General features: G+C 40.6%; 2 protein-coding genes across 2 annotated transcripts; one reads left to right on the top strand and one right to left on the bottom strand.

The window, feature by feature from the left end:
- Positions 1–8,495: 8,495 nt before the first annotated feature.
- zdhhc21 (zinc finger DHHC-type palmitoyltransferase 21) lies at positions 8,496–13,351 on the bottom strand. The gene is made up of 8 exons (XM_005927703.3): positions 13,286–13,351; positions 12,475–12,651; positions 12,253–12,351; positions 12,008–12,119; positions 11,697–11,835; positions 11,245–11,361; positions 10,693–10,736; positions 8,496–10,388 (listed from the first exon to the last, which is right to left on the bottom strand). The coding sequence occupies exons 2-8, from the start codon at positions 12,626–12,628 to the stop codon at positions 10,256–10,258; spliced, it is 798 nt and encodes a 265-aa protein (XP_005927765.1). The 5' UTR covers positions 12,629–12,651; positions 13,286–13,351; the 3' UTR covers positions 8,496–10,255.
- A 652-nt stretch (positions 13,352–14,003) lies between these two features.
- plaa (phospholipase A2-activating protein) lies at positions 14,004–21,691 on the top strand. Its single transcript, XM_005927705.3, has 14 exons — positions 14,004–14,250; positions 14,643–14,836; positions 14,952–15,052; positions 15,157–15,277; positions 15,553–15,720; positions 15,888–16,023; positions 16,227–16,396; positions 16,481–16,632; positions 16,720–16,939; positions 17,071–17,136; positions 17,219–17,290; positions 20,471–20,575; positions 20,729–20,899; positions 21,004–21,691. The coding sequence occupies exons 1-14, from the start codon at positions 14,102–14,104 to the stop codon at positions 21,570–21,572; spliced, it is 2,394 nt and encodes a 797-aa protein (XP_005927767.1). The 5' UTR covers positions 14,004–14,101; the 3' UTR covers positions 21,573–21,691.
- The last annotated feature ends 877 nt before the right edge of the window (positions 21,692–22,568 follow it).

Raw genomic sequence — 22,568 nt, 5'->3', positions numbered from 1 at the left:
CATTTTAAAGCTAAGATAAGATGACCTTTATTAGACCCAGAGTTGTGAAATTCACGTCATATTACTCAACACTAAATCACTGACATAAAGCAGCAGAGACACGACGTTTCAAACCAGGAACAGATCCTATGTGGTATACTGTACATGACAGACAGAAAGTTTTTGCATTGTAACTCTTTATATGACCTTTTTTTACCCCTTCCAAAAACATTTGGTGTCAGTAAGAGGTTGTTTGGGTGAAAAGATCGTTCAAAGTAGAAACATAATTGATAAAAGTTTGAAAAATATATCCCTATATATAATATAGGGCGCTGCTACTGCTATTGCTGCTTCTGTGTATTTAATTGTGCATTTCTCCTGCAAAAAACAAACAAACAAACAAAACCCCCCAAAAAGCAAGAAAAACAATACAGATTTTGTGCTTAAATGGGTTGGATCTGCAACTTCCTACCAATTGCACAATTTCCTACTTTCACAACATCGTTTTCTATTGCAAGAGAGCAGCTCAGTGTATCTAAAGCCTTCACTATTCTAGCCTTCAGCATTCACATTTAATGAACTGCTGTTCCTGGCAGCGATGCACTTGACATCGTCTTCTGTCCCCTGTTTGCTTGGAACTGTGCTCATAATGAATCCCGAATTCTTAAAAGCACGTATTCTTTTTTTATATCCTTCATAACGGCGTGAGGTAAATGTAATTCTGTGCAGTGTCCAATTAAAATTACTCACAAACCACGAGTGAAAACAGGAGAAAATAAAGTAAAAACCGAGGAAAGAATGGGGGGGTTGTATACACTGATACACACGAAGTTAAACCCTGGAGATGGGGCACAATAAAAGCTCGCCTGTGCCCGGACAAGTAAATAAATATTCAGAAAGAAATGTCAGCCTGTGTTGCCTCTTCAGCATGGGAAAGGCGCGGGCTGGACAAGGGCTCTTTGTGCAACACTAAATTAACACTGCTGAGGGTGCACGGAGAGGTGCACTTGAGGAGCGCTCTTATGCTAAAAGGCAGGTTGAATACTTCCTTTAGTTAGCTATCCCAGTGAAAATACAAAAAACATTGTTCCAGTCCATCCTCACCTTAAAATCCTCTATTGTGTGCAGCTAAACTGAAGCATAACTCAATTTACAATGATCTGAGTTAAAGCTACAGGCCTGAAGGAAACGAACGTCAGTGCCAAGGATGCTCTTAAAAAATGGATCAAAATGAAGGCTGTGAAAGGAACTTGACAACACAGTTTGCTCTGCAGCCAAAATCTTTTATCGGGAAAGCTGTCCTCACTATATCGCTCTCTTCCACAAATCCTGACTTGGAAGCAGACACGGAAAGACGCAGACTGGAACATGGACGGGAGAGCACAGGGCAAAGAGCAAAGAGAGCACTTACCATCCACCACGTCCTGGCTGATATATCATAGCAAAGCTGCCACTTAATGGATCTCTCAGTCAGTTTCTCAGCCATCACAGGGCTCTCAGCTCCAATCAAACTCAGCTCGGCGGTGGGTGAGACACCTAATCAAAGGGGCATCAGTAGAGGCATGCTGAGCCACGTGTAGGACAGTCCTTGATGATGTTGCATTATGGGAAGACAGAAAAAAAAATCAGCAACAGCTTGACCAGTGACTTGAACCTGACTGTGGTAATTACAAGAGCCATGACCCAGTAACCCTCACCATCCCCCCCTCCCACACTAACCCCCCCTTACTCCCTCCCCTCTGCCTCTCTTGCATTTGTTCCACCAAGTGCTCGAGATGAATTGCAGCAACATGGAAAAGAAATTTGCTGCTCAATTTACTGCCATGTAAAATGATCATCTGCCAAAATAAAAATCTGGACCGAGTCAAACCTTTTCATTTTGGAAGAACATAAAAGGTAAGAAGCAACTTGATTGTGACCCAGCGCTGACATTTTGGCCTCCCCCATCACTCAACCTCATTTTCATCCAAGGACAAACCTGCCAGTGCTGGGAATCACTCATCAATACAACCGAGGCGGTCTGATATCACTGTGTGGGTATCTGAAAATACTGAGGTCCTCTATATTCTGCTGTGAGGATTTTAAGGTAAAGGATTATCAGATGTCACTGTTCCTATTGAAAGTTGCCTCATTTTATAACAAAAGCAGCAAAAAAAAAAAGCCATAAATATCAAGTAGTCATCATGAGACCTGTTGCTTTAGAGCTTCTTTCAGAGTCTTTGGGCTTTAATGGAACCCACTGTATTTTGATCCATATATTAAGATGTTAGGCGTGTCCATGTAAATGTTATCTGAATGCCAGCTGAAAAGACCTTTTCTCCTCCTGCCACATTCCAATCCTCCTCACTGAGGCCACTCCGTGGCAGCTGGATTTCCCAGCAACAGGGCAGTGGGTAGACTTAGCAACAGTAACTTAGCATTAGCTACAACAAATAAATGAGGTGACCTAAACAACAAGGAGACAGTGAGTAGAGGAAGGCAAATGTCCACTCAGAGCAGAGTTTAAGACAAAGGAACGTAAGGTGTCAGTGAAATCTGTGGTTTACATGTGAAAGGAACAGAAAGAAATCTGACCCATTCAGAAAAAAGCAACTGTTCAAATGTGGTGCCGGGACCGTTTTCGTCCTGCTAAGGTTCTGAACTTCTGATATTTGCAAATAGCGATGAACATATAATGATGGTAGACTGACTGGATGTGAAAAAAGCTGAGACATCTCAGGCCGATCAAGTTGTAGCTCTTTAAATGAGAAAACAGAAGTTGGAAGATGATTTCTGTTATAGGTTATTGTGCAATGATTTTACTGATGTGCCCCAGCTGAGATGAGGCCTGTGAACTGAAACGTGGTTCGCATCTTTAGCTCGGCAACACACTTAACATTGTATATCGACACTGCGTGGCTTTTTCCTCATTTGCAGAAAAGTACGCAACACCTATGTTTGGAGGCCCCAGCTGTTAAATACTGTGGAGTTTCTGTGTTCAGCGTGCATGTTTTCAATCTGAGATTGTCTTTTTAGGAGACTGAGCTCAGTATATGTTCCTTCATTTGCTCTGTGCAAGTAAAAAAGACAAAAATAAAAAATCAAACAAGACACTGGCCACTTTATTGGGTATATCCCTTCAGCTCTTGCTGGTTAATGCAAATATCTCACCAGTCAGTCACATGGCAGCGATTTAATGTATTTAGGCATGTTTGTATTTCAGAAACTGCTGATCTGCTGGGATTTTTCCCACACAACCATTTCTATGGTTTATAGAGAAAAGAGAAAATATCCAGTGAGCACCAGTTCTAGGGTGAAAATAAATGCCTCTTTCATGACAGAGATCAGAGAAGAATAGCCAGACCGCTTCAAGCTGGTAGAAGGACAATCAAAGTAAATGAGTTAAAGCAGCAGAAGGCCACAATGAGAAGGACGGCTAAAACGGGAAAAAACAAAACTGGGCAAGTAGTGTCCAATTTTGGCCACACCAAAAAAGTTCCCTGGTCTGCTGGTCAGAATTTGGCATAAACATGAAAGCATGTATCCATCCTGCCTTATATCAATAGCTCAGCCGGTGGTGGTGCTGTAACGATGTGGCTGATATTTTCTTTGTAGCTCATAGTACCAATTAAGGATTGCTGAAACACCACCACAGCCTACCTATTGCTGCTGACCATGTCCATCCCTATATGACCGCCATGTACTCATCTTCTGATGGCTGTTTCCAGCACGTCACAAAACCCATATCATCTTAAACTGATTTCTTTAAGGTGGCCTTAAAGTCACCAGATCTCAATCTCACAGAGTACCTTTTGGGAGACTTGCATCATGATGTCCAGCCAACAACTCTACAGCAACTTTGTGATGCTATCACGCCAATATCGACCAAAAATCTCTCAGGAATGTTTCCTGTTGAATCTATGCCACCAAGAATTAAGGCATCTCTTAAATGAGACTAGCAAAGCATAACTAATAAAGTGGCAGTGGGTGTATATTCTATAGAGACATGAGGTATTGTTATGGGCGTAATTATGGGTTTTTCTACAGTTGGGTCATAGGAAAAGTAGGATTTACATATATTTGAACAGAGCGCAAGCATTGACACAGTTGGATGGATTTAAAGAATTTTCTTTCAGTAACTTGATATCCTGGCAGATAGAAAAAAAACCAATAACATTCCAGAGCTATTACTCAGTTGATGCAAAGCGTGCGCTTCGCTCTTTCGGAGAAAGCACTGAGCTCTCACGAGAGCGGCGTGCACCTTATTGATTTTGAGGTCAAAATCGATACATTTCATCGTCTTGAGTGGATTAACTTCAACTTTTAATTGGATTTCTACTTTCTACAATGAAAGCTTATTTGAAAATCAATACGCCAATCAATACCTCCATGTTCAGAAAGTTCAGCTGTGGTGCTGGAAATGGAGGAACGTAGCAGACACCTGCTACTGGAGAGGCGCGCACATGAGTCAGTGAGGTCTAACAAATCTAATTAGCATGTATTTGCTACTGATCTGCACAAATAACTTCTTTCTTCATCAGACAGCAATTAGACAGGAAGTAAGAATTGTCATTTTAGGTCTCAAAAAGATGTTAAGTTTGCTTTGTGTCCACTTTTGTAGATAAAAAGACCCAAGAGACCCCAACAGGTAAGGAAGCATGTTGGAACCAGCAATCGAAGCAAAGTATATCTAATGATGGGGGTGATTCTGCTCATTATGCCATTTCGGATACGAGGCCCATATGGATAGAATTATGAAAATGATCGTGTGCCTCATAATTAGCGTTCCAGTAATAAATTTCGGTGTTCCTTAGCGTTGACTTAATCCGAGTTTAGCCTGGGCAACATAGCAGCAGAACACGCCAAGCCACTAACTCTAATCCTAGACAGGTAAACAGCCTTATATGATAACTGTTCCAAGCACAGTTTATTTTTATGAAGCATGTGGCTAATTATTTCTTTTGTTCAGCCAGATGTCATAGACCATGAGACTAGCAGGTGGTCCCATATCTAATTAGTCCAGCTGACCAACTAGTAGCAGAGATTAGGAGCACATTTGACCCTGGCTGCTGCAGACTGGTCTGCTTAAATTAACATCCCAAAGCCCAAACTCACCAATTAAATTTAAGGCTTACTGAAACCAATGCGGCATTCTTGCGATAGTGCTGTTTATATGAAATGTAAAATACCTCTTGGTGAAGGAGGAACTGGCTTGACTTTTTAGTTTCTGCTGCAGTTTTCACATCATTAAAACACACAGGATGCTTCTTTTATTTTGAAATCTATTCCAAAATACCATAAAAAGTTTGTATCAAGTCCCAAGCACACTCAGGAAGCTGGACATATCTGAAAATCCTGGTGGGTGCTTTCTTAGAATTGGGATGATTATAATAGGTCAGCAAAATAAAGCGTATTGAGAAAATATTGCAAACAAGTATGCATGCTCAATTTCTTTAAAACCCAAATGTCGTTAAGAATAAAAAAAAAGACACATGCACACACACAGTCTCGATCTCATCTTTTAAATCCATCCACGATGACTAGTTGTTGGAGCTGTAGACAGCTGAAGGTCAAAACCATGATGGCTATGTGTGTGTGTGTGTGTGTGTGTGTGTGTGTGTGTGTGTGTGTGTGTGTGTGTGTGTGGTTCAGAGTATGCTAAAAACATGTAACCATTTTGGACGGCACACACAGATTATGTTCACGGATCGTGCACACATTAGGCACGCTTCACTGAGACTTAAGAACTTTTCAGAACAATGACCGTTTGGCTGGAAACAATCGCTCGTATGGTAATTGTACACAGAGACGCAAACAGCAATTAAAGCAGCCAGGCAGCCTGACTTTAGTGTCGCAGTTGTAGGACACTCACTGAAAAACTGTGAAAAAATGTCAAAAAAACATTTATGCTCCTGTTTAAAGTGGATGTCAGTGTGCGCACGGCAGGGACGGTGCTGCTCTACTGTTCATTCAGACACCGAGATCCATTAAATTCAAGTAAAACTACATGCTCAGCAACTTAGTGGGATTAGTTTTGTGATGTTTTGTTGCTGGTCTACAACTTTTAATATTATACAGACTGAGGTCTAAAGCAGATTTTTTTTTATTTTATCCAAAACTTACAATAAACTCAATACATACAATATAATAACAGTTGCATATTCACTGGATTCACCATCTCATCATATCTCAGATGTCTATGAGTTATTCTTAACTCATATTCTTAACACATTTTGTTTTGTTTTTGGGTCAAAGAGAAAAAAAAAGGGAAAAAACAGAAGGAATATCCACTAATCACCTCATGATTCTACAAATATAAACCTCAAAGCTGGCTTCGGGGTTCAAAAATCAGCTTAACAAAAACGATCAGAGTTTAACTTTATTCGCATCAGCTCCATCTCGATCAGTGGCAACGTCAGAGTGCTGCTAACCCATTAATGCTGTTGACATTAGCCGCTTAGCAGTTATATATAATAATACTCAAAGGACATTTTCATAGTAAAAGTTACAAATAGAATCCTGAGAAAATGTATTTTATTTGTAATGGAGCATTTGTACAGTATGGTGTAGTGTAATCAATCTGACTGTTTATTCTAACACTTTCTATGTGTAGTTATTGCTCTTTCACTTGCACTGGGAAGTTATTGCAATGAATGCTGAATCACATCCATGATGTGAATCTCCTATTTGACCACATCTCACAGGTGCTCCATTGGATTGAGATATGGTGGCAGGGGATGCCATCTCACTATGGTACTGGTAGTACTAACCAATATCCAGGTTGACTGTGGTGCTAAATCTTCAATTCCCATTTGGTATAAATGGGCCTAAAGTAAAGCAAGCAAATATCCCCTTCACCATTACACCAACAACAAGAGCCTGAATGGTTGATGGATCCATGCTGTCAGGCTGTTTATGTCAAATTTGCATTATAAATTGAGACTAGTCAGACCGAGCAACATTTTCCAATCTTCTGTTGTCCAATTGTGTTGTGGATTGTGGGCTCAGTTCCTGCACTAGCCCATCTGCTAAAAGGTTCAGAGATGGTCTTCTGCATACCATGGTTGGAACAAGCGGTTATTTCAGTTACTCCTGCCTTCCTATCAGCTTGAAGTAATCTGGCCTCTTTGATCTCTGGTAAACAAAAAAATAAAAACCTCCTTTCCATCTCTTAAAAGCAACGTTTTCCTTTGATAAATGCCATTTAGCCATCATGTGCTACACTAACTTCTCAACTAACTTTAATTCTAAAAAAAAAAGAAGAGGCTTCAGATGAAGCAAAGATGTAGGTGAAAAAGCACAAAAAAACAAATTACACAAATTTGTTCAGAATCAAATTTATTTGAATATGAATACCTATATACCTTTTATAATCACAATAGTAGTTTTGTAACATAATAAATTGGCAACTTGTCATAGGCTTCCTAAACATAAAGAAACATATTTATGGAGTAACAAATTAACTTACAAAACATAACAGTTCCACTGTTTGAGGTCAGAATTAAACAAAATAAGGCCTGTAAACTCATTTCAAAAAACTGAAAATGAACAAGATGCATGGATTTAGAGATCTGGGGGTGCCAGATGGCAGCTGAGAGGGGAAAAAAGTAAACATATTAGAAATATTTAAACCTTCGACTCAAAATAATTCATGAGAGCCTTTCAGCTATTCCAGTATAATCAACATGAGCTGTAGAGGCCAACATATTGTTAATCGATTACTTAACTAACTATTAGCTGACAATAAACACACACCAGTGTGTGCTGCAGAGGTTTACTGAAATAAGGACAGATGTTCAAGTCGTGTAATTACTGGTTCAGGAGTGATGACTGAAACCCATCCACTAGTTCATAAATTTCACACTACATGTCGGAATTTCACTAAAAGATGGCTTTACTGATACACAATGCTTATTGCTTCAAAAATGATAACGAAAAACAAAAAAGTGCCAATCATGCAAATGTATCTCCTCATTAAACCGACCCCAAAATAATAATAAAAACACACACAGACACCCAGGAACCTGAATATGCATTATAAAAAAATCACAGAGTCATCAATAATACACATTCATGCAAATGCAAACAACCTGAACACATCATAAATATGAAAAAAGACTTCCTTTCATAAGTACCACGATTGCAATAAAACGAGACTGTGTGCGAATGTGAAATTCAGTGCATAATATTGAACCGCTACCTTCAGAAATTTGGTGAAACATGCACTTACTGTATGCTTGATGACTATTGCAACATTTCCCCAGGTCTTTGGCTTGTAGACAGCCATACAACGATGATTATGGACTGTGACAGTAAATAACAATGAAATAAAGTAGACAGGCACTTACAACTACTTGGATATTGTACTATTTCCCAACACGTGACAAGCTTTGTTTACATACAGGTTTAGCTAAGAGATTGCCAAGTATTGAAGACAACCACGCAATGCTAGTACTATCATTACCTTAAGTATCTCATTAATGAAGTCAATAAAATCTCTAAACAGTTCCACGCACTTACAGTAAAACCACCATAAATAAATTGCCAATGTCTTGTCAAGGGTTAACTAGCTGTAAGTCACCACAAGTAGGCTAATCTGCCAGTTTTGCTGACAGCATTAACAAAGTTTGTGTGTTCAGATCCATTTAAGACCTACAGCAGCAGCAGCAAAAACATGGTAAATATCAATTAGAAATTATTTTGTCAACAGTCTAAATTTAAAAAAAAATTGGTCAAGTTGTTTTTGCTAACAGATTGTACTGTACATACATTTTAGCTAAACAGACTGACTTAAAGGAAAAGGCTAACATTTGGGGGAAAATCATGGTGTAAACAAAACTGATATCACTTCTACATCCTTCAGGTACTATGAGGCTATAAGCAAGCCATGTAACTTAGTTAAACTAGCCAGTAGCTACCTAGTTTAGCTTAGCATTACGCTAAACTAGCCAGTAGCTACCTGGTTTAGCTTAGCGTTAAGCAAAACTAGCCAGTAGCTGTGATCTTAAAGCTACCTAGTTTTAAGACCATAAACTAAAATTAGCTTGTTAGCTTGGTGTTATCCAAGAAAATCTCACCAACTGCTAGGATTTATCTTACTGACTTAAAATATATTTTTTTAAGTATTTAAAAAAATGTTAGTTGTTTATGTTTACACAGTTTACATCATGCTAAGCTAAGCTAACTAGCTGCCAGCTATAGTTTCACATTTGCAAACATAAGTGGGGCATGAGGTTAAACTAGGCATTTAAGAAAGGCAGCTTGATTTAAGTTATCTTTGAAGGCAGAACATGACACCTAAATGCCTTCTAAAACAAAGTAATACAATGTTGTAATCAAGTCATTACATTAATTGGCCAAGGAATGTTATATTCTTGATTATGCAGCAATCTGACCACAACATACAACATTGATTGTATAAGCTCGTTTCTAATGTGGATTTTTGCCATAGGAAAGTGGGAATTAACTGCTCTCCATAACACAGGTTCATACCAGGCTGCCTATTTGTTATAAAAAGGACTACAAATTGTCATTCAAATTATCAACTTTGTTCTGCTTCATTCTTCGTAAATTAATGGTTCACAGAGTACTTCTTCATAGAACAATCCCAAATTAAAAAAACAACAACAAACCCCAAATGATTTACAAATCCTCAAATTATAAACAGCAAAAGAACATCGCTGATAATAGGCAGATCCCTTTACAAAAAATTATAAATAAACAAACACAATACAAAAAAATAAAAAAAAGCTTCCAAACTAGAAGTAGCTGGAAAACATCAAACAAACACACACAAATTAAGAGGACCGCTAAAAGAAACAAGGCACAAACTTCTTACAAAAAAACGCCAGTCTAATAGACACACTAAAATAACCGTTGTTCTGTCTGTAGATGATTAAAGGTCAGTAGTCAAGGCTCTTTATTAAAGTAACCTGAGAGGGGGGGTTCCTTTGCCAGCTGCTTTCAGATGAAAACCTCCATCCTTCTTTTGCAATTAGCCAGAAAAAGTGGTTTCCAAATGCTTAAAGTAGCAGTCACAGTGAGTTAAAAACACAACATTTCCCATTACTCCCAAAGGTGTTTCTTGACCCTGTTTTCTGCCAGTCTGGGCCTTGTAGAGAAAGGCAAAGGGAAAAAAAACAAAAAACTTGGCATATCCACTGAAAAACCAAGACTGCTGCCCAGCTCTCGTAGCACAAAAGAGGATGGTGAAGGCGAGCAGATGGATTCTTAGGTGTGTATACAGTGTTTCATCAGGGCAGCTCCTACCATCTGTGCAGGTGGGAGCGCTACCGGCCTACACGTGTGAGCGGAACTGGTGGCTGGCGTTAAGTGGCTGTCTGCTTCGGAGTGGGATGAGCCAAAGGAGTTTCCAGCGAGTGCCACAAACTTCAGCTAGCGCCCACTGCCAGGATCTCTTTGCGCCATATCTGATAAGAAAAAACAGGTAATTGCTCAAGTAAAAATCCTTTTTGTACCAAACTGTCTGCCAAAAAGTGAATAAGGATCATAGATTGCATATAAAAGAAGGAGAGTGACACTGCAAAAAATAAAAAATGAAAAATCCCCCACTGATCTGTCACTCCCGTTTTGAAACTACAAGTTCCCTTCTGCTTCGCCTGTGGTGTGCTATGTAAATGGCCGGTCTCTACACATACGATAGATTTATCTCCCAAAAGATCGGCCTATTCCTCTGACGCAGCTATTCCTGCTATAAGAAGAAACGGAACTTACGTTTCATTTGAAAAGTGAGCCATTTTCTCGATGGTGGTCATATCCTGTAAGACAAGAAAAATGCAATATGAGTGACTCATTTTAAAACATTTCAGATAACATCTTTTCACAGACCTGCCAAACTATTTAATAAATGAAATGTTTATTCATGTCAGCAGAGGTATGGCAGATGAACATGCTGCTGTTGTGGTTTATAGTAATATGAACGCACTCATGTGCACACTTTCTCCCCTGATTCTTTCCTATCGATCGCTGCATTACTGGCATTGATCGTTTTATTTCTGTACACCATGTCATGTTGTCTGAAGCTGCTACATCATTTTTCTTCTTTTTTGTCTTCAACTTGCTTTCAAGAGGACATGCAAGCTGAATAACGCTGTGAATGACGCATTTACTGATCCTACAAACTGATACTCAACACTTAGCTTGGAAATATTAGCCGCATTTAATTAGTTAAAGACATAATCGCATCAAGACGATGGCAGCAGGAAATGGGTGGAGAACTTAAACTGTCAGCTGAAACGAGAAAATAAGTCTTTACTCAGTACTCACTGAGAGGATGCCAGTCATCTGTGTGTAAAACAAAGAAGACATGCCTCCAAACATGACCACGCCCATTAGCGCAGAGATTCGCAGCAGAGCCAGTTCGTGACGTGTAGTGAACTTTTCCTGAGTGAAAGAGAACAGTGCCCTTTGTTGTGAAAACCTCTTATCTTATCATCTTAAAGTTCCATTTGCTGATTTTCCCACTGTCAAATATGAATGTTTATAGTTTTCCATTAGTGTAGCTAAATCTCATAATAAACATGGCCAAAGTTTCAAATAATGAGGTCAGAGTATGAACATCAATCGCTGTAGAAGAAAAGTCATTTTTTATACTCTTGGCTCTCTGTGATGTAGGTGTGGGCAGATATCCCTATGTTTAAAGTTACTCAGCAGAGAATAAAATTATGAAGCTGGAAATGAGTAGAGGCCAACTTTTAAAAACAATCCCATGGACCTACCTGGTCTAGTCCTGTCAGGGGCTGGAAGTAATAGTACTGACAGAAGTCCAGCACCAGCGTGAATAAGCTGAGGACCTGAGCATAGAAACACAGCTGCAGGAAGAGCCAGTGGTTGTCCTCTCCCACACAGTTATTAATCCTGCAAAGGAAATAAAGTGCATTTAGCAAGTGATCACATATTTCTTTATCACAGCAGTGGACACACATGGCATGCTATGATATGTTCAGTCATTAAATAAGCTTTCAAATCTCAGTAATTGAATAAACAAGAATGGATGGGAGCATGAGAGTAGGTGTTCGTGTATGATTACCAGGGACAGTGATGGTCCATCCTGCGCACACAGTGGCCACAGCGACTGCAGTGGTGCGACCGTTTAGGTCTCATTAAGTTGCACTTATTGCACAACTCCCAGTGCTCTCTCTCTGAAACACAAAGACAACAAACACTATGTAACAATCATCGATCCGAAGAGAGTTGATACTGCTAGTCGGTACCGGAGTAACAGATAAACTGGACATATACAAACAAGCGGTAAGCAGTGAGAAAAGCATTTACCAGCATGAGGTATGTGTGGGTCCGCAGGAAGACGGCCTGGATCTGCTGTGGAAGCTCTGAACAGTGCTGCTAGGCAGAGTCCTGATGCTATGTAGTAACCTAAAGAAATACAGTGTGTTTTAATTCCACTGATGAGGTGTGATCGGGCACATTCATTTCCAATTTCCAAAGAAACTCATTTTCAGTTTTTCACGTGTCAACACAAAAGGTAAGGAAACTCACAAACAACAATGGCCCAAGGAATGTGTCCCTCATTGTAGTGTGGAAACAGAACCAGTTTGGGAACAAAAAAGGTGTTGTAGAGCCAGATCCCAAATACCACACTGATGCACAGCCAGCCCATAGGGTCCACCACGAAGTGCAATCGAAGCTTCATGGCTGCTGGGAATTCTGGGAAACCTACAGTGTACCAAACGCGAACACACACACAAACTTAAGACACTGACAAGCATGTTTTGCAGTTCTTTAGTTTGCAGATACTTGAAATGATGTGTTTCAGGCAAAATACCCATCAGTGAGACCTGCATTTTGCCCTGCACATTATAATAGATCTACAACTTAACTACAGAAGGATTAAGGATAGCTTTATAAGATTTGTACGTACAAGGACATATCAGATACTGTGTGGAAATGGTCGTGGAATGCGTCTTAAACAAAGGCCTAACCTCTGTGTAATACAAAGCAGATGCTTATCAACCAGGCACTTGATACCCTGAGCAATCTACCCCCCAAACCTTACACTGAATCTTATTATCAGCATTATCTAGTACAGTAACACTGCTAGAACACAGTACGAACAGCCCTCGTAACCACGTAACCACTACCAGAGCCTCGTTATTTGTAAAGCTTCGCCTGCTCCATCATTCATACTGCTGACAACATTCACAATCGTGATGGGCTGGGCTCTAAAACCCTGACTGTGTTAGCTAACATCTACGGGCCAACGCTGCTCTTTACTTCAGTCGCGTAAAAAAGAACCAACGCGTTTATTGTCAAATATACATCTCGTGAGCTAAAATGAAAAGACACTTACTTTTTTGTCAGCGAACGAATCAGTGAGACTACTTCCTCATCGCCTCTGTGGGACCTGTTTTGCTACCTGCAATGAAAAAAAAATCACATTTCCGGTCACATTTCCAATCTAAAAAAATAAAACCGGAACAAGCATTATTTGCATTTTTGTCCTGGGAAGCATCGAAATTGTTAATAAAGTTATTCTATTTCATATTGCATAAAACGAAATAATGGAAAACTAAAAACAAACCAAGATACCGAAAATGTTAAATTACTCATTAAGGCAATGATTTGATTAAATAAAATCACAAGTCATTTGCTAGCGAGACTTACGTGTTTATTAAGCTGTTCTAAGTCTACATAAAAGCTTGGTATTAGCATTAAACTCTCGTTTGACGCGATAGATAAAGCGAATATGATTTTTGTTTTTTAAACAGCGCCACTTTTTACGTTTGAGCTGTTATTTTTACGTCAACATTCCTAGTTTCCTGCACGGTCCGCGTAGTCGGCAGCTTGATATTGCTGATGTAGCAGGATGGTGGCGGCCTCGCTCTGCTGCCGCCCTCTGGTCAACTGTGGTCAATACATTTTGATAAAATATATTCGAAAATACAAACCTAAAATACAGTTGGAAAAACACTACTCTAATGTTAATGTTATAAACGTAAGACAATTTATATTCAACACAAATAATTAAACATTAGTTTGAAAGGTGCGCCACTCCTAATAATGACGTAATTCAACTTCCGCTAGCAATAGCGGCTGGTGTTTGTTGACAGCGACGCCGCATAGCTTAACAGTGCCACAGTAGTTTCATTGTGCTGTTGGAGCAAAAATGGCATCATTCAATTCGTACAAACTCAGGTGTTCAATCCCGGGCCACGAGATGGACGTCAGGGGAGTCGCCGCTACTGTTTTTCCAGAGGGAGCGTTCGTGTCTGTGTCCAGAGACCGGACCGGAAGAGTCTGGGTACCAAACTCAAGGTAGCTAGCGCTAGCTTGCTGCTCAGAAACTGCTGCCTGGCTACGATTAATTTCAGGGTACAAGTCACTCTGCGCAAAGAGATTGACTTGTCCGGACAAGAAAAGTGTCAAGCCAAATCACGCCTTACTGAATATTTTACTATTTCTGATTTCATATGTATAAAAATGGTTAGTAGCTAAGTTAGCCAAAAAGCACAGTGCTAACGTTTGCTCAAATTAGCTTTGTCATTCATTCAGCTGCAACTGTTCTTTTACGAAACACGAAAGTGAAACCGATTCGGAGTGTTTATTTTTGTTAATTTGCCTATCCTTCTTACAGATTAGAGCCAAAGGGACCTAACTTCTTCCCTCAGTAATAATTGTTAACTTTCGTCCTGTTCTCCCTCTGACAGCTCAGACAAAGGCTTCACAGAGATGCACTCTATGTCTGGACACTCAAATTTTGTATCCTGTGTATGCATCATCGCACCCAGTGAAACATACCCTCGGGGACTTGTTGCTACAGGCGGGAACGATAATAATATTTGTGTTTTCTCACTGGATCGACCGCAGCCCCTCTTCACTCTCAAGGGTCACAAAAATACAGGTGAGTTGTGCTGTCCTCGCTGTTTGGATTTTTGTAGTAGTGAGGATTAACTGGTTGCAGTGTTACTCGTCACAGTGTTTCTGGTTCCTGGCTTTCTAACTTTAAACCTCCACAGTTTGCACTCTGTCGTCTGGGAAGTTTGGGACACTTTTGAGTGGTTCCTGGGACACTACAGCCAAAGTCTGGCTCAATGAGAAGTGCATGATGACCTTGCAGGTACGTGGTCCTCTACACTTCAGCTTGCTTGGATGGTGATTAGTGTCTCCATTGTTTTGAAAAAATTGACAGAACATGTTTTGTGCTTGTTAATTTTGTTTCAGGGCCACACTGCAGCGGTGTGGGCAGTGGCTATTTTACCTGAACAAGGCCTTATGCTGTCGGGATCAGCAGATAAGACCATAAAGCTTTGGAAAGCAGGACGATGTGAGAAGACGTTTACAGGTGAGGATATGCAGGTGTATATTGGACATGTTTTTTTTTATTTTATTTTATTTTTTTGGGGGGGGAGGGGGTGTGCGTGTGTATACAAAAAGTAGACTGGCTGATGAGTAGCATGATTGGTTGTCTGTCTTTGATTACGTGGCTAATAATATAAACCAACAGTATTGTAGGATATGGGACAAAGCCATAACTTTGTCAAAGTAAAAATTTAAATTGGTAGCTGCATATTTTTTAGGGTTAAGTTATGGTTAAAAAAATATTCCCTTCCATTATAGGTCATGAGGACTGTGTGAGAGACCTGGCAGTGATCAGCAACACTGAGTTCTTCTCGTGTAGCAATGACACAAGTATCAGAAGGTGGCTGGTGACAGGCGAATGCGTACAGGTCTACTACAGCCACACCAACTTCATCTACAGCTTAGCTGTCTTCCCCAATAGCCAAGGTTTGTTGATTGTATCAATATTTAAAAACAAGGGATAGAACTGAGAGACTTGAAACCAGCAGTCAGTGATGCTCTGTGGTTTATTCAGCCGGCTTCCATTTTCATACTCTGAGATGGTAGCTACTTCCTACACCCTGCCCTCACCCTTTTTTTTTTTTTTCTCTTAGATTTTATAAGCACAGGGGAGGACCGGAGTCTGAGGATATGGAGGCAAGGAGAGTGCTCTCAGACCATCCGCCTGCCTGCTCAGTCTGTGTGGTGCTGCTGTATTTTACCTAATGGTGACATAGTAGTCGGAGCCAGGTAATAGAGCTGCTTTTGGCATGTTAATATGCAGTCAGGTCATAGTGATTTCCTTGATCATGTTACACCATAAATATTTAAAAGCCCATTAAAGACAGTGTTCGCTGTCCTCATTCGTCGCATCTGTCCTGCATTCAAACAAATGTTGAATGAAGCAGTAAGTAGTTCTGTGGCTAAACCAGAAGCTTCTCCTCTGCCCACAGCGATGGCATTATCCGCGTGTTTACAGAAGCTGAGGACCGCATGGCTAGTGCAGAAGACCTGCAGGCCTTTGAGGATGAACTTTCCAAAGCCACTATTGACCCCAAGACCGGGGATCTTGGTGACATCAAACTGGAGGATCTTCCTGGAAAAGAACACCTGAACGAGCCTGGTAATGCAGCAGTCTGCTATTTATTTTGTCATATAAAACGGTGAAGCTGTTCTCTGTGCATCAGGGTGGTTTTGTTTACAACAGGGAATCGCGATGGACAGACACGGTTGATCAAAGATGGACAGAAGGTGGAGGCATATCAGTGGAGCGTCAGTGATGGCCGCTGGATGAAAATCGGAGACGTGGTCGGAGGCTCAAACCAACAGACCTCCAAGAGTGTCATGTATGAAGGAAAGGTGAGGCTACAAGCTCAGAGTTAGTAAGCGGGACGTCGCATATGAGCTGTCATTAATGTGCCCCCCTCTCCCCCCATCTGCGTGCAGGAGTATGACTACGTGTTCAGCATTGATGTGAATGAGGGAGGGCCATCCATGAAGCTGCCTTACAATGTGACAGACGACCCCTGGCTGACAGCGCACAACTTTCTGCAGAAGAATGACCTCAGCCCCATGTTCCTCGACCAGGTTGCCAATTTTATCATTGAGAACACCAAAGGGCACGTGGTGGGACCAGCCCAGCCCGCTGGTGGTGACCCCTTCACTGGTGAGGTCCAAAAGATGGATACTGCTGCTGGCTTCTTTGCTTTCTTTGCTGTACATTTAGATTAATTTCACTGGAACGATTAAGGGATCTTAGATTGAATGTATAATGTGTTTCGCCTCTTTATTTGACAGGAGGAGCTCGCTATATCCCTGGTTCTTCCAGTGATACTGCAGGATTTGGAGCTGATCCTTTTACAGGTATAGTTTGTTTACTCAGAGGTGTTCATAGTCTGAACTTGACCTGTAAGTGCAGTTTCACAGCTGTGTTTTTTCTTCACAGGCACTGGTCGCTACATCCCAGGATCAGGCCCAAACCCAGGTGCTCCTGTTGGTGTAGCGGATCCCTTCACAGGTAACTTGGTATCGAAAGGAGCAATTGGGACTTGTGAGATACAAATCCCAGTGGTACCTTTCGATGGAGTTATGAGGCCTTTCTCTCTCTCTCTCTTTTTTTTTTTTTTTTTTGCATTTAACAAAATGGCTCCAGGACTGCACTAAATTATCGTTTTTTTAAGTGTCCAAAACAGCAGTGTTTGTTGTTATAGTCACAGTAAAAATCTTTACTGGGAAAAAGATGGTGGAAGTCCTGAATGAAACCAGCTTTTCAACAAGCTCTAGCGTAAAGAAAAGGGAACTTTGCAGCTGCTCCCATCCACCACTGTTTATCTTACACAGTGAAAAGCTACAGAAGTTAAAATAAAAGTGTGTTTAAGCAGATTAGCTGTTAACTTAATCTGATGTGATGTTTAAATCAAGCAGCTTACTGAAGGCTGTCATCAGCCGTCCTGCTTTCTGTCACAGCAGCTAGCACGCGGCAATCTAAAGTGTACCATTATTTCAAGGCTTTAGTAACATTATTTTGTACATTTAGATTCATATAAAAAGGTTGGCCATTGAATGAATATTGGCATTAATTATTAACATTTACACTAGGGCTGCTCAATTAATCGAATTTTAATCACGATTACGATCTGGGCTTTCAACGATCATTAAAAATGACTGAGCCGATTATTAGCCCCTCCCTCGTGCTTTACTCTCGCGCTGCTCCGTGTGGCAAATCAGCGCACCTCTCTGCATTTCGAACACGCATCACAACAATTAAGAGGACCCGAGGGAAGCTCGGAAAGCTAAGCAGAAGTTATTTGGAGAGGAGAGTGACTGCCGTTGGTTGAAAAGAGAGGTAAAAAAAACTTCAGTGGTGTGGAAACATTATGGGTTCGCGGAGTCAGACGTGGATCAAGTAGACATAGTGTGTAAACTTTGCTACGTGTCGTAGCTGCACCACAGAGCAACACTGCAAAGTTCACTAAACATAGATGTTTACATTTTTCATTTATTTTTTATATTGCAAACATTTGCACTGTTATCAGTATTTGCACACTATTTTATATTATTTTTTAAAGTCATTATTCAATACATTGTTATTGTTAACCCTTTAAATCCCTGTAGAACCGGAACCGTGTAAGCTAGCGCAATAATTTGTTTTGCATATGAAACCGGAGGAGTTGTACTTACATCTTATGCCATCAGCTTGTCCTCGGTCACGGTTTCCTTCCACATATAGCTTTGCAAAAATTGCATAAAAAGCGCTTGCAGGAACAAAAACATAATATTCCAGCTGTTCGTAACACTTCCCACAATGATAAAGATGTCAATGCGAACTATCGCATGTCCGCCATTTCCTGTCCGAAACCGGAAGTGACGTCATTTTTGCGGAAAATGTAGTTTTTTACTTGTAGGCCTTAAAAGCCTATACTGGTGTTTTTATAAGTCATGTTTGACTCTATACTTTTCTGAATAGTTTCTGGGATGCTTAGAACTCGAATTGCACTGCTGGAAATAGTTTATTTTGATGCACCTGCTGTTTTCTTTGCAAATTTGCATCATAGGATTGTTTTTTGTTTTTCCTCAAAATAAATTTTCTGTGGTGGGAAACTATTTTTTGCAACTTTTTTGTATTTAAAGTTTTGAGGGATAAGCCTCTTAAATTTCCCCAAATAGGGGGAAAAAAAAAAAATATATATATATAGATATAGATATAGAGATATAGATATAGAGAGATATAGATATAGAGATATATAGATATAGATATAGATATATATAGATATAGATATGTGCAAGATGCTAGCAGGCAAGGCATACATGGAACGCCATAACCAAGTGGCCGGCATAGTGTACAGGAACATCTGTGCCGAGTATAACCTGGAAGTCCCGAGGTCAAAATGGGAGATGCCCCCAAGGGTGGTGGAGAATGACCGAGCTAAGATCCTGTGGGACTTCCAGATACAGACGGACAAAATGGTGGTGGCTAACCAACCAGACATAGTGGTGGTAGACAAACAGAAGAAGACGGCCGTAGTGATCGATGTAGCGGTTCCGAATGACAGCAATATCAGGAAGAAGGAACACGAGAAGCTGGAGAAATACCAAGGGCTCAGAGAAGAGCTCGAGAGGATGTGGAGGGTGAAGGTAACGGTGGTCCCCGTGGTAATCGGAGCACTAGGTGCGGTGACTCCCAAGCTAGGCGAGTGGCTCCAGCAGATCCCGGGAATAACATCGGAGATCTCTGTCCAGAAGAGCGCAGTCCTGGGAACAGCTAAGATACTGCGCAGGACCCTCAAGCTCCCAGGCCTCTGGTAGAGGACCCGAGCTTGAAGGATAAACCGCCCGCAGGGGTGTGCTGGGTGTTTTTTTATATATATATATATATATTATAAATATATATCTATATATATATATATATATATCTATTATAATAAACTTTATTGTATTTAACAGTTTTGAGGGATAAACCTCTTAAATTTCTCCAAGTAGAAATATATGTAAACAAAACAAAAGCGATTTTCAATTTTTTTTGTAGTTTATTGCACTTTTTTGCAATTTATGTAATTACTATGGACTTAATGCATACATATTATTAAAATATGGGCTATAACAGTTGTATTGATGTATAGCAACTTGAAATGCTCCCACAAATGGCACTACAGCATGTAAAAAAAAATAATATAAGCTCTGGCGGACTTGGTTCTATAGTAGGTCTTAAAGGGTTAAATAAATATCGTCAAATAATCGAGATCTCAATTTCAGTGAAAATAATCGTGATTATCATTTTTGCCATAATCGAGCAGCCCTAATTTACACCATCATAGCATTTATTTTCTGCAGTAGGAAACGTTGCATCAAAGCACAGAGCAGACCTCTGAGAATGCTGACATGCTCGCTTTTCTTCTTTGCAGCTGGCACATTCTTCTTTAAAGACTCACACACACTCATTCATTCACAAGCAATTTAAACACATACACGGGAACACACAGCATGCTTGCCTCATTCACGAGATGAGGCAATAGTGTCAAACTTTTTTTGTTTGCCTCCTGCTGATGTTAGAAAGTCTTCTAAGAAGTTAATGCTCTCTCTCTTTTTGCCTGAGTTTAGGTTGCATGTATAACTTATTAATAGTATACTTGTCATTGTTTTAGTTTTTTTTTTTTTTGCATTTAATATTATTTTTCCTTTCTGTCTCCCTGCTTTGCAGGAGGTGGTGCATACTCCTCAGCAGCCTTGAGACAAACAACCAACATCTACTTTCCTAAGACTGATGGTGTGACCTTTGAGCAAGCCAACAGCTCTCAGATCATTGGTAAGCATTTCAGTGTGATTTGTTAACTCTCGCTGAATAACTTGTGCTTTAAAGCGGGTGACATTTGGAACCTTCATATATTTTAAGAATTTTTATTTTATTCTTGTCCGTAACGTAGTGTAAGAAAATGTGTTTTCCACCTGTCCTTAACAGCTAAGTTGAAGGAGCTAAATGGAGGTGCCCCTCAGGAGCACAAGCTCTCTGAAGAAGTTCTGGAAAGCCTTGAGAGGCTTTTGTTGTCTGTGTGTGGACTCAACTCCTCTGAGCCTGCTCCGACCATCCAACAGATCAACCTGCTTTGGAAGGCTTCTCACTGGCCTGAAGGTAATAAAAAAGTATCCCATCCCAATTCATGTGTGTTTTAATGCTTTTTAGCTAATTTCTCTTCACTAATAAGACCCTCCCCAATCTTTCTTCATGTTTTGTAGATATTGTGTTTCCTGTCCTGGACATTATGAGGCTGGCAGTGCGCCACCCGCAGGTTAATGAGAGCCTTTGTGGAGATGCAGAGGGTGTACAACTGTGCAACCACCTCCTGAACCTAATGAGGCCCGAGGGGCGTCCTGCCAACCAGATGTTGGCACTGCGGACTCTGTGTAATTGCTTCAGTGGCAGGCATGGCCGAGCCCTCCTCATGGCCCAGCGTGAAACGGTGCTATCACGTGCTGCTGACCTGGCCACCGTCTGCAATAAGAACATCCATATTGCCCTGGCCACTCTGGTGCTTAACTACGCTGGCTGTCTCCATCTCCAGCCTGACCTTGAGGCCAAGGCCCAGTGCCTATCTGTGGCCAGTAGAGCCCTGGAGACAGTACAAGACAAGGAGGCTGTATTTAGGCTGCTGGTAGCCTTGGGAACCACAGTGGCCTCAGATCAAACAGCCCAGGATCTGGCTCGCTCGTTGGGAGTCAGCTCTCAGATTTCCAAGTACTCATCAGTGTCTGATCCATCGAAGGTGGGAGAGTGTTGCCAGCTGCTTTTAAAAGAACTACAATGATATGAATGATTTAGACAAAAAAGAGCACTTGTTTCTATTACTCTGTTCTACTTAACCAGTTGTGGTGGAGATCTAAATAATTGTATGTTCCACAATAAAAGAAGGACAAGTGAAAATTTGCCATACGCTGACTCTGTTTTTATTACTGCAACACCTCTCCAAAGCCTTTTGACTGATTTATTTTTTAAAGTATGTGGTTAACAGTGTATGACTGATTTACACTGTAGAAAACAGTTTGCTGTGTAAAGTTACATCTCGATTGATCCATTTCCTGCTTCTTATCTGAGTCCAAGCAGTCTAAGCAGACATATCCAGGCCTCCCTGTCCGCGGTGTCTCAACTGACTCAAAAGCTGTGACAGATAATGTGACGTGATGTCATTGTGTCCAATAAAAGAGCAAAAGCATTATTTGAAGCTAACAGGACTGAATAAAGTTACGCAACAAAAAGCCATGAAATGTCAGTAGTGTTGTCACGTTTGCACTCAGGAGCACTTAAATATCTTATTTAAAAAAACAACAACAAAAGCTTTTTATATCAGGAAACACTGATGACCCAACCACATCCAGTGGGTGCCTTGCAACACACACAAAAGACCTGCCAGCCCTGCAACCAAATCCTTCAGCTTTTTCCAGGATAACATCAAGCTCTTCAAGCTGGAGAAATGTGCTGGGTTTGCTGCAAGACCTCATCCTGTTTGAACAAGACAAACAGAACTAAGGGCAGAGTTAGGTGAAGCACTTGTGGATGTTATGATTGTTGGACTTTGACCTGTGTACAATCCTAATAACCCAAGCAACTATGGGTAAAGTACGGGATTTCTAGTATACTTAAGCTATAAGCTGCTTTTTAGGTGGAAGACTTGGCTGGTAATATCACACGTGGTTTTCTAGAAACACTGTCTTCCCAGTGAAATCTAAACCAGTAATAGCTTAGGAAATTTTTAGAGCATAGTACAGCTGCTCTGGCCAAAGTCCAATAAAACTTTGTATCTGCC

The sequence above is a fragment of the Haplochromis burtoni genome, unplaced genomic scaffold (assembly GCF_018398535.1).
Source record: "Haplochromis burtoni strain Fernald_Lab_line unplaced genomic scaffold, NCSU_Asbu1 Contig_102, whole genome shotgun sequence".
NCBI lineage: Eukaryota > Metazoa > Chordata > Actinopteri > Cichliformes > Cichlidae > Haplochromis > Haplochromis burtoni.
The sequence above is the reverse complement of the archived record's forward strand: the minus strand, read 5'-3'. Positions and strand labels throughout refer to the sequence as shown.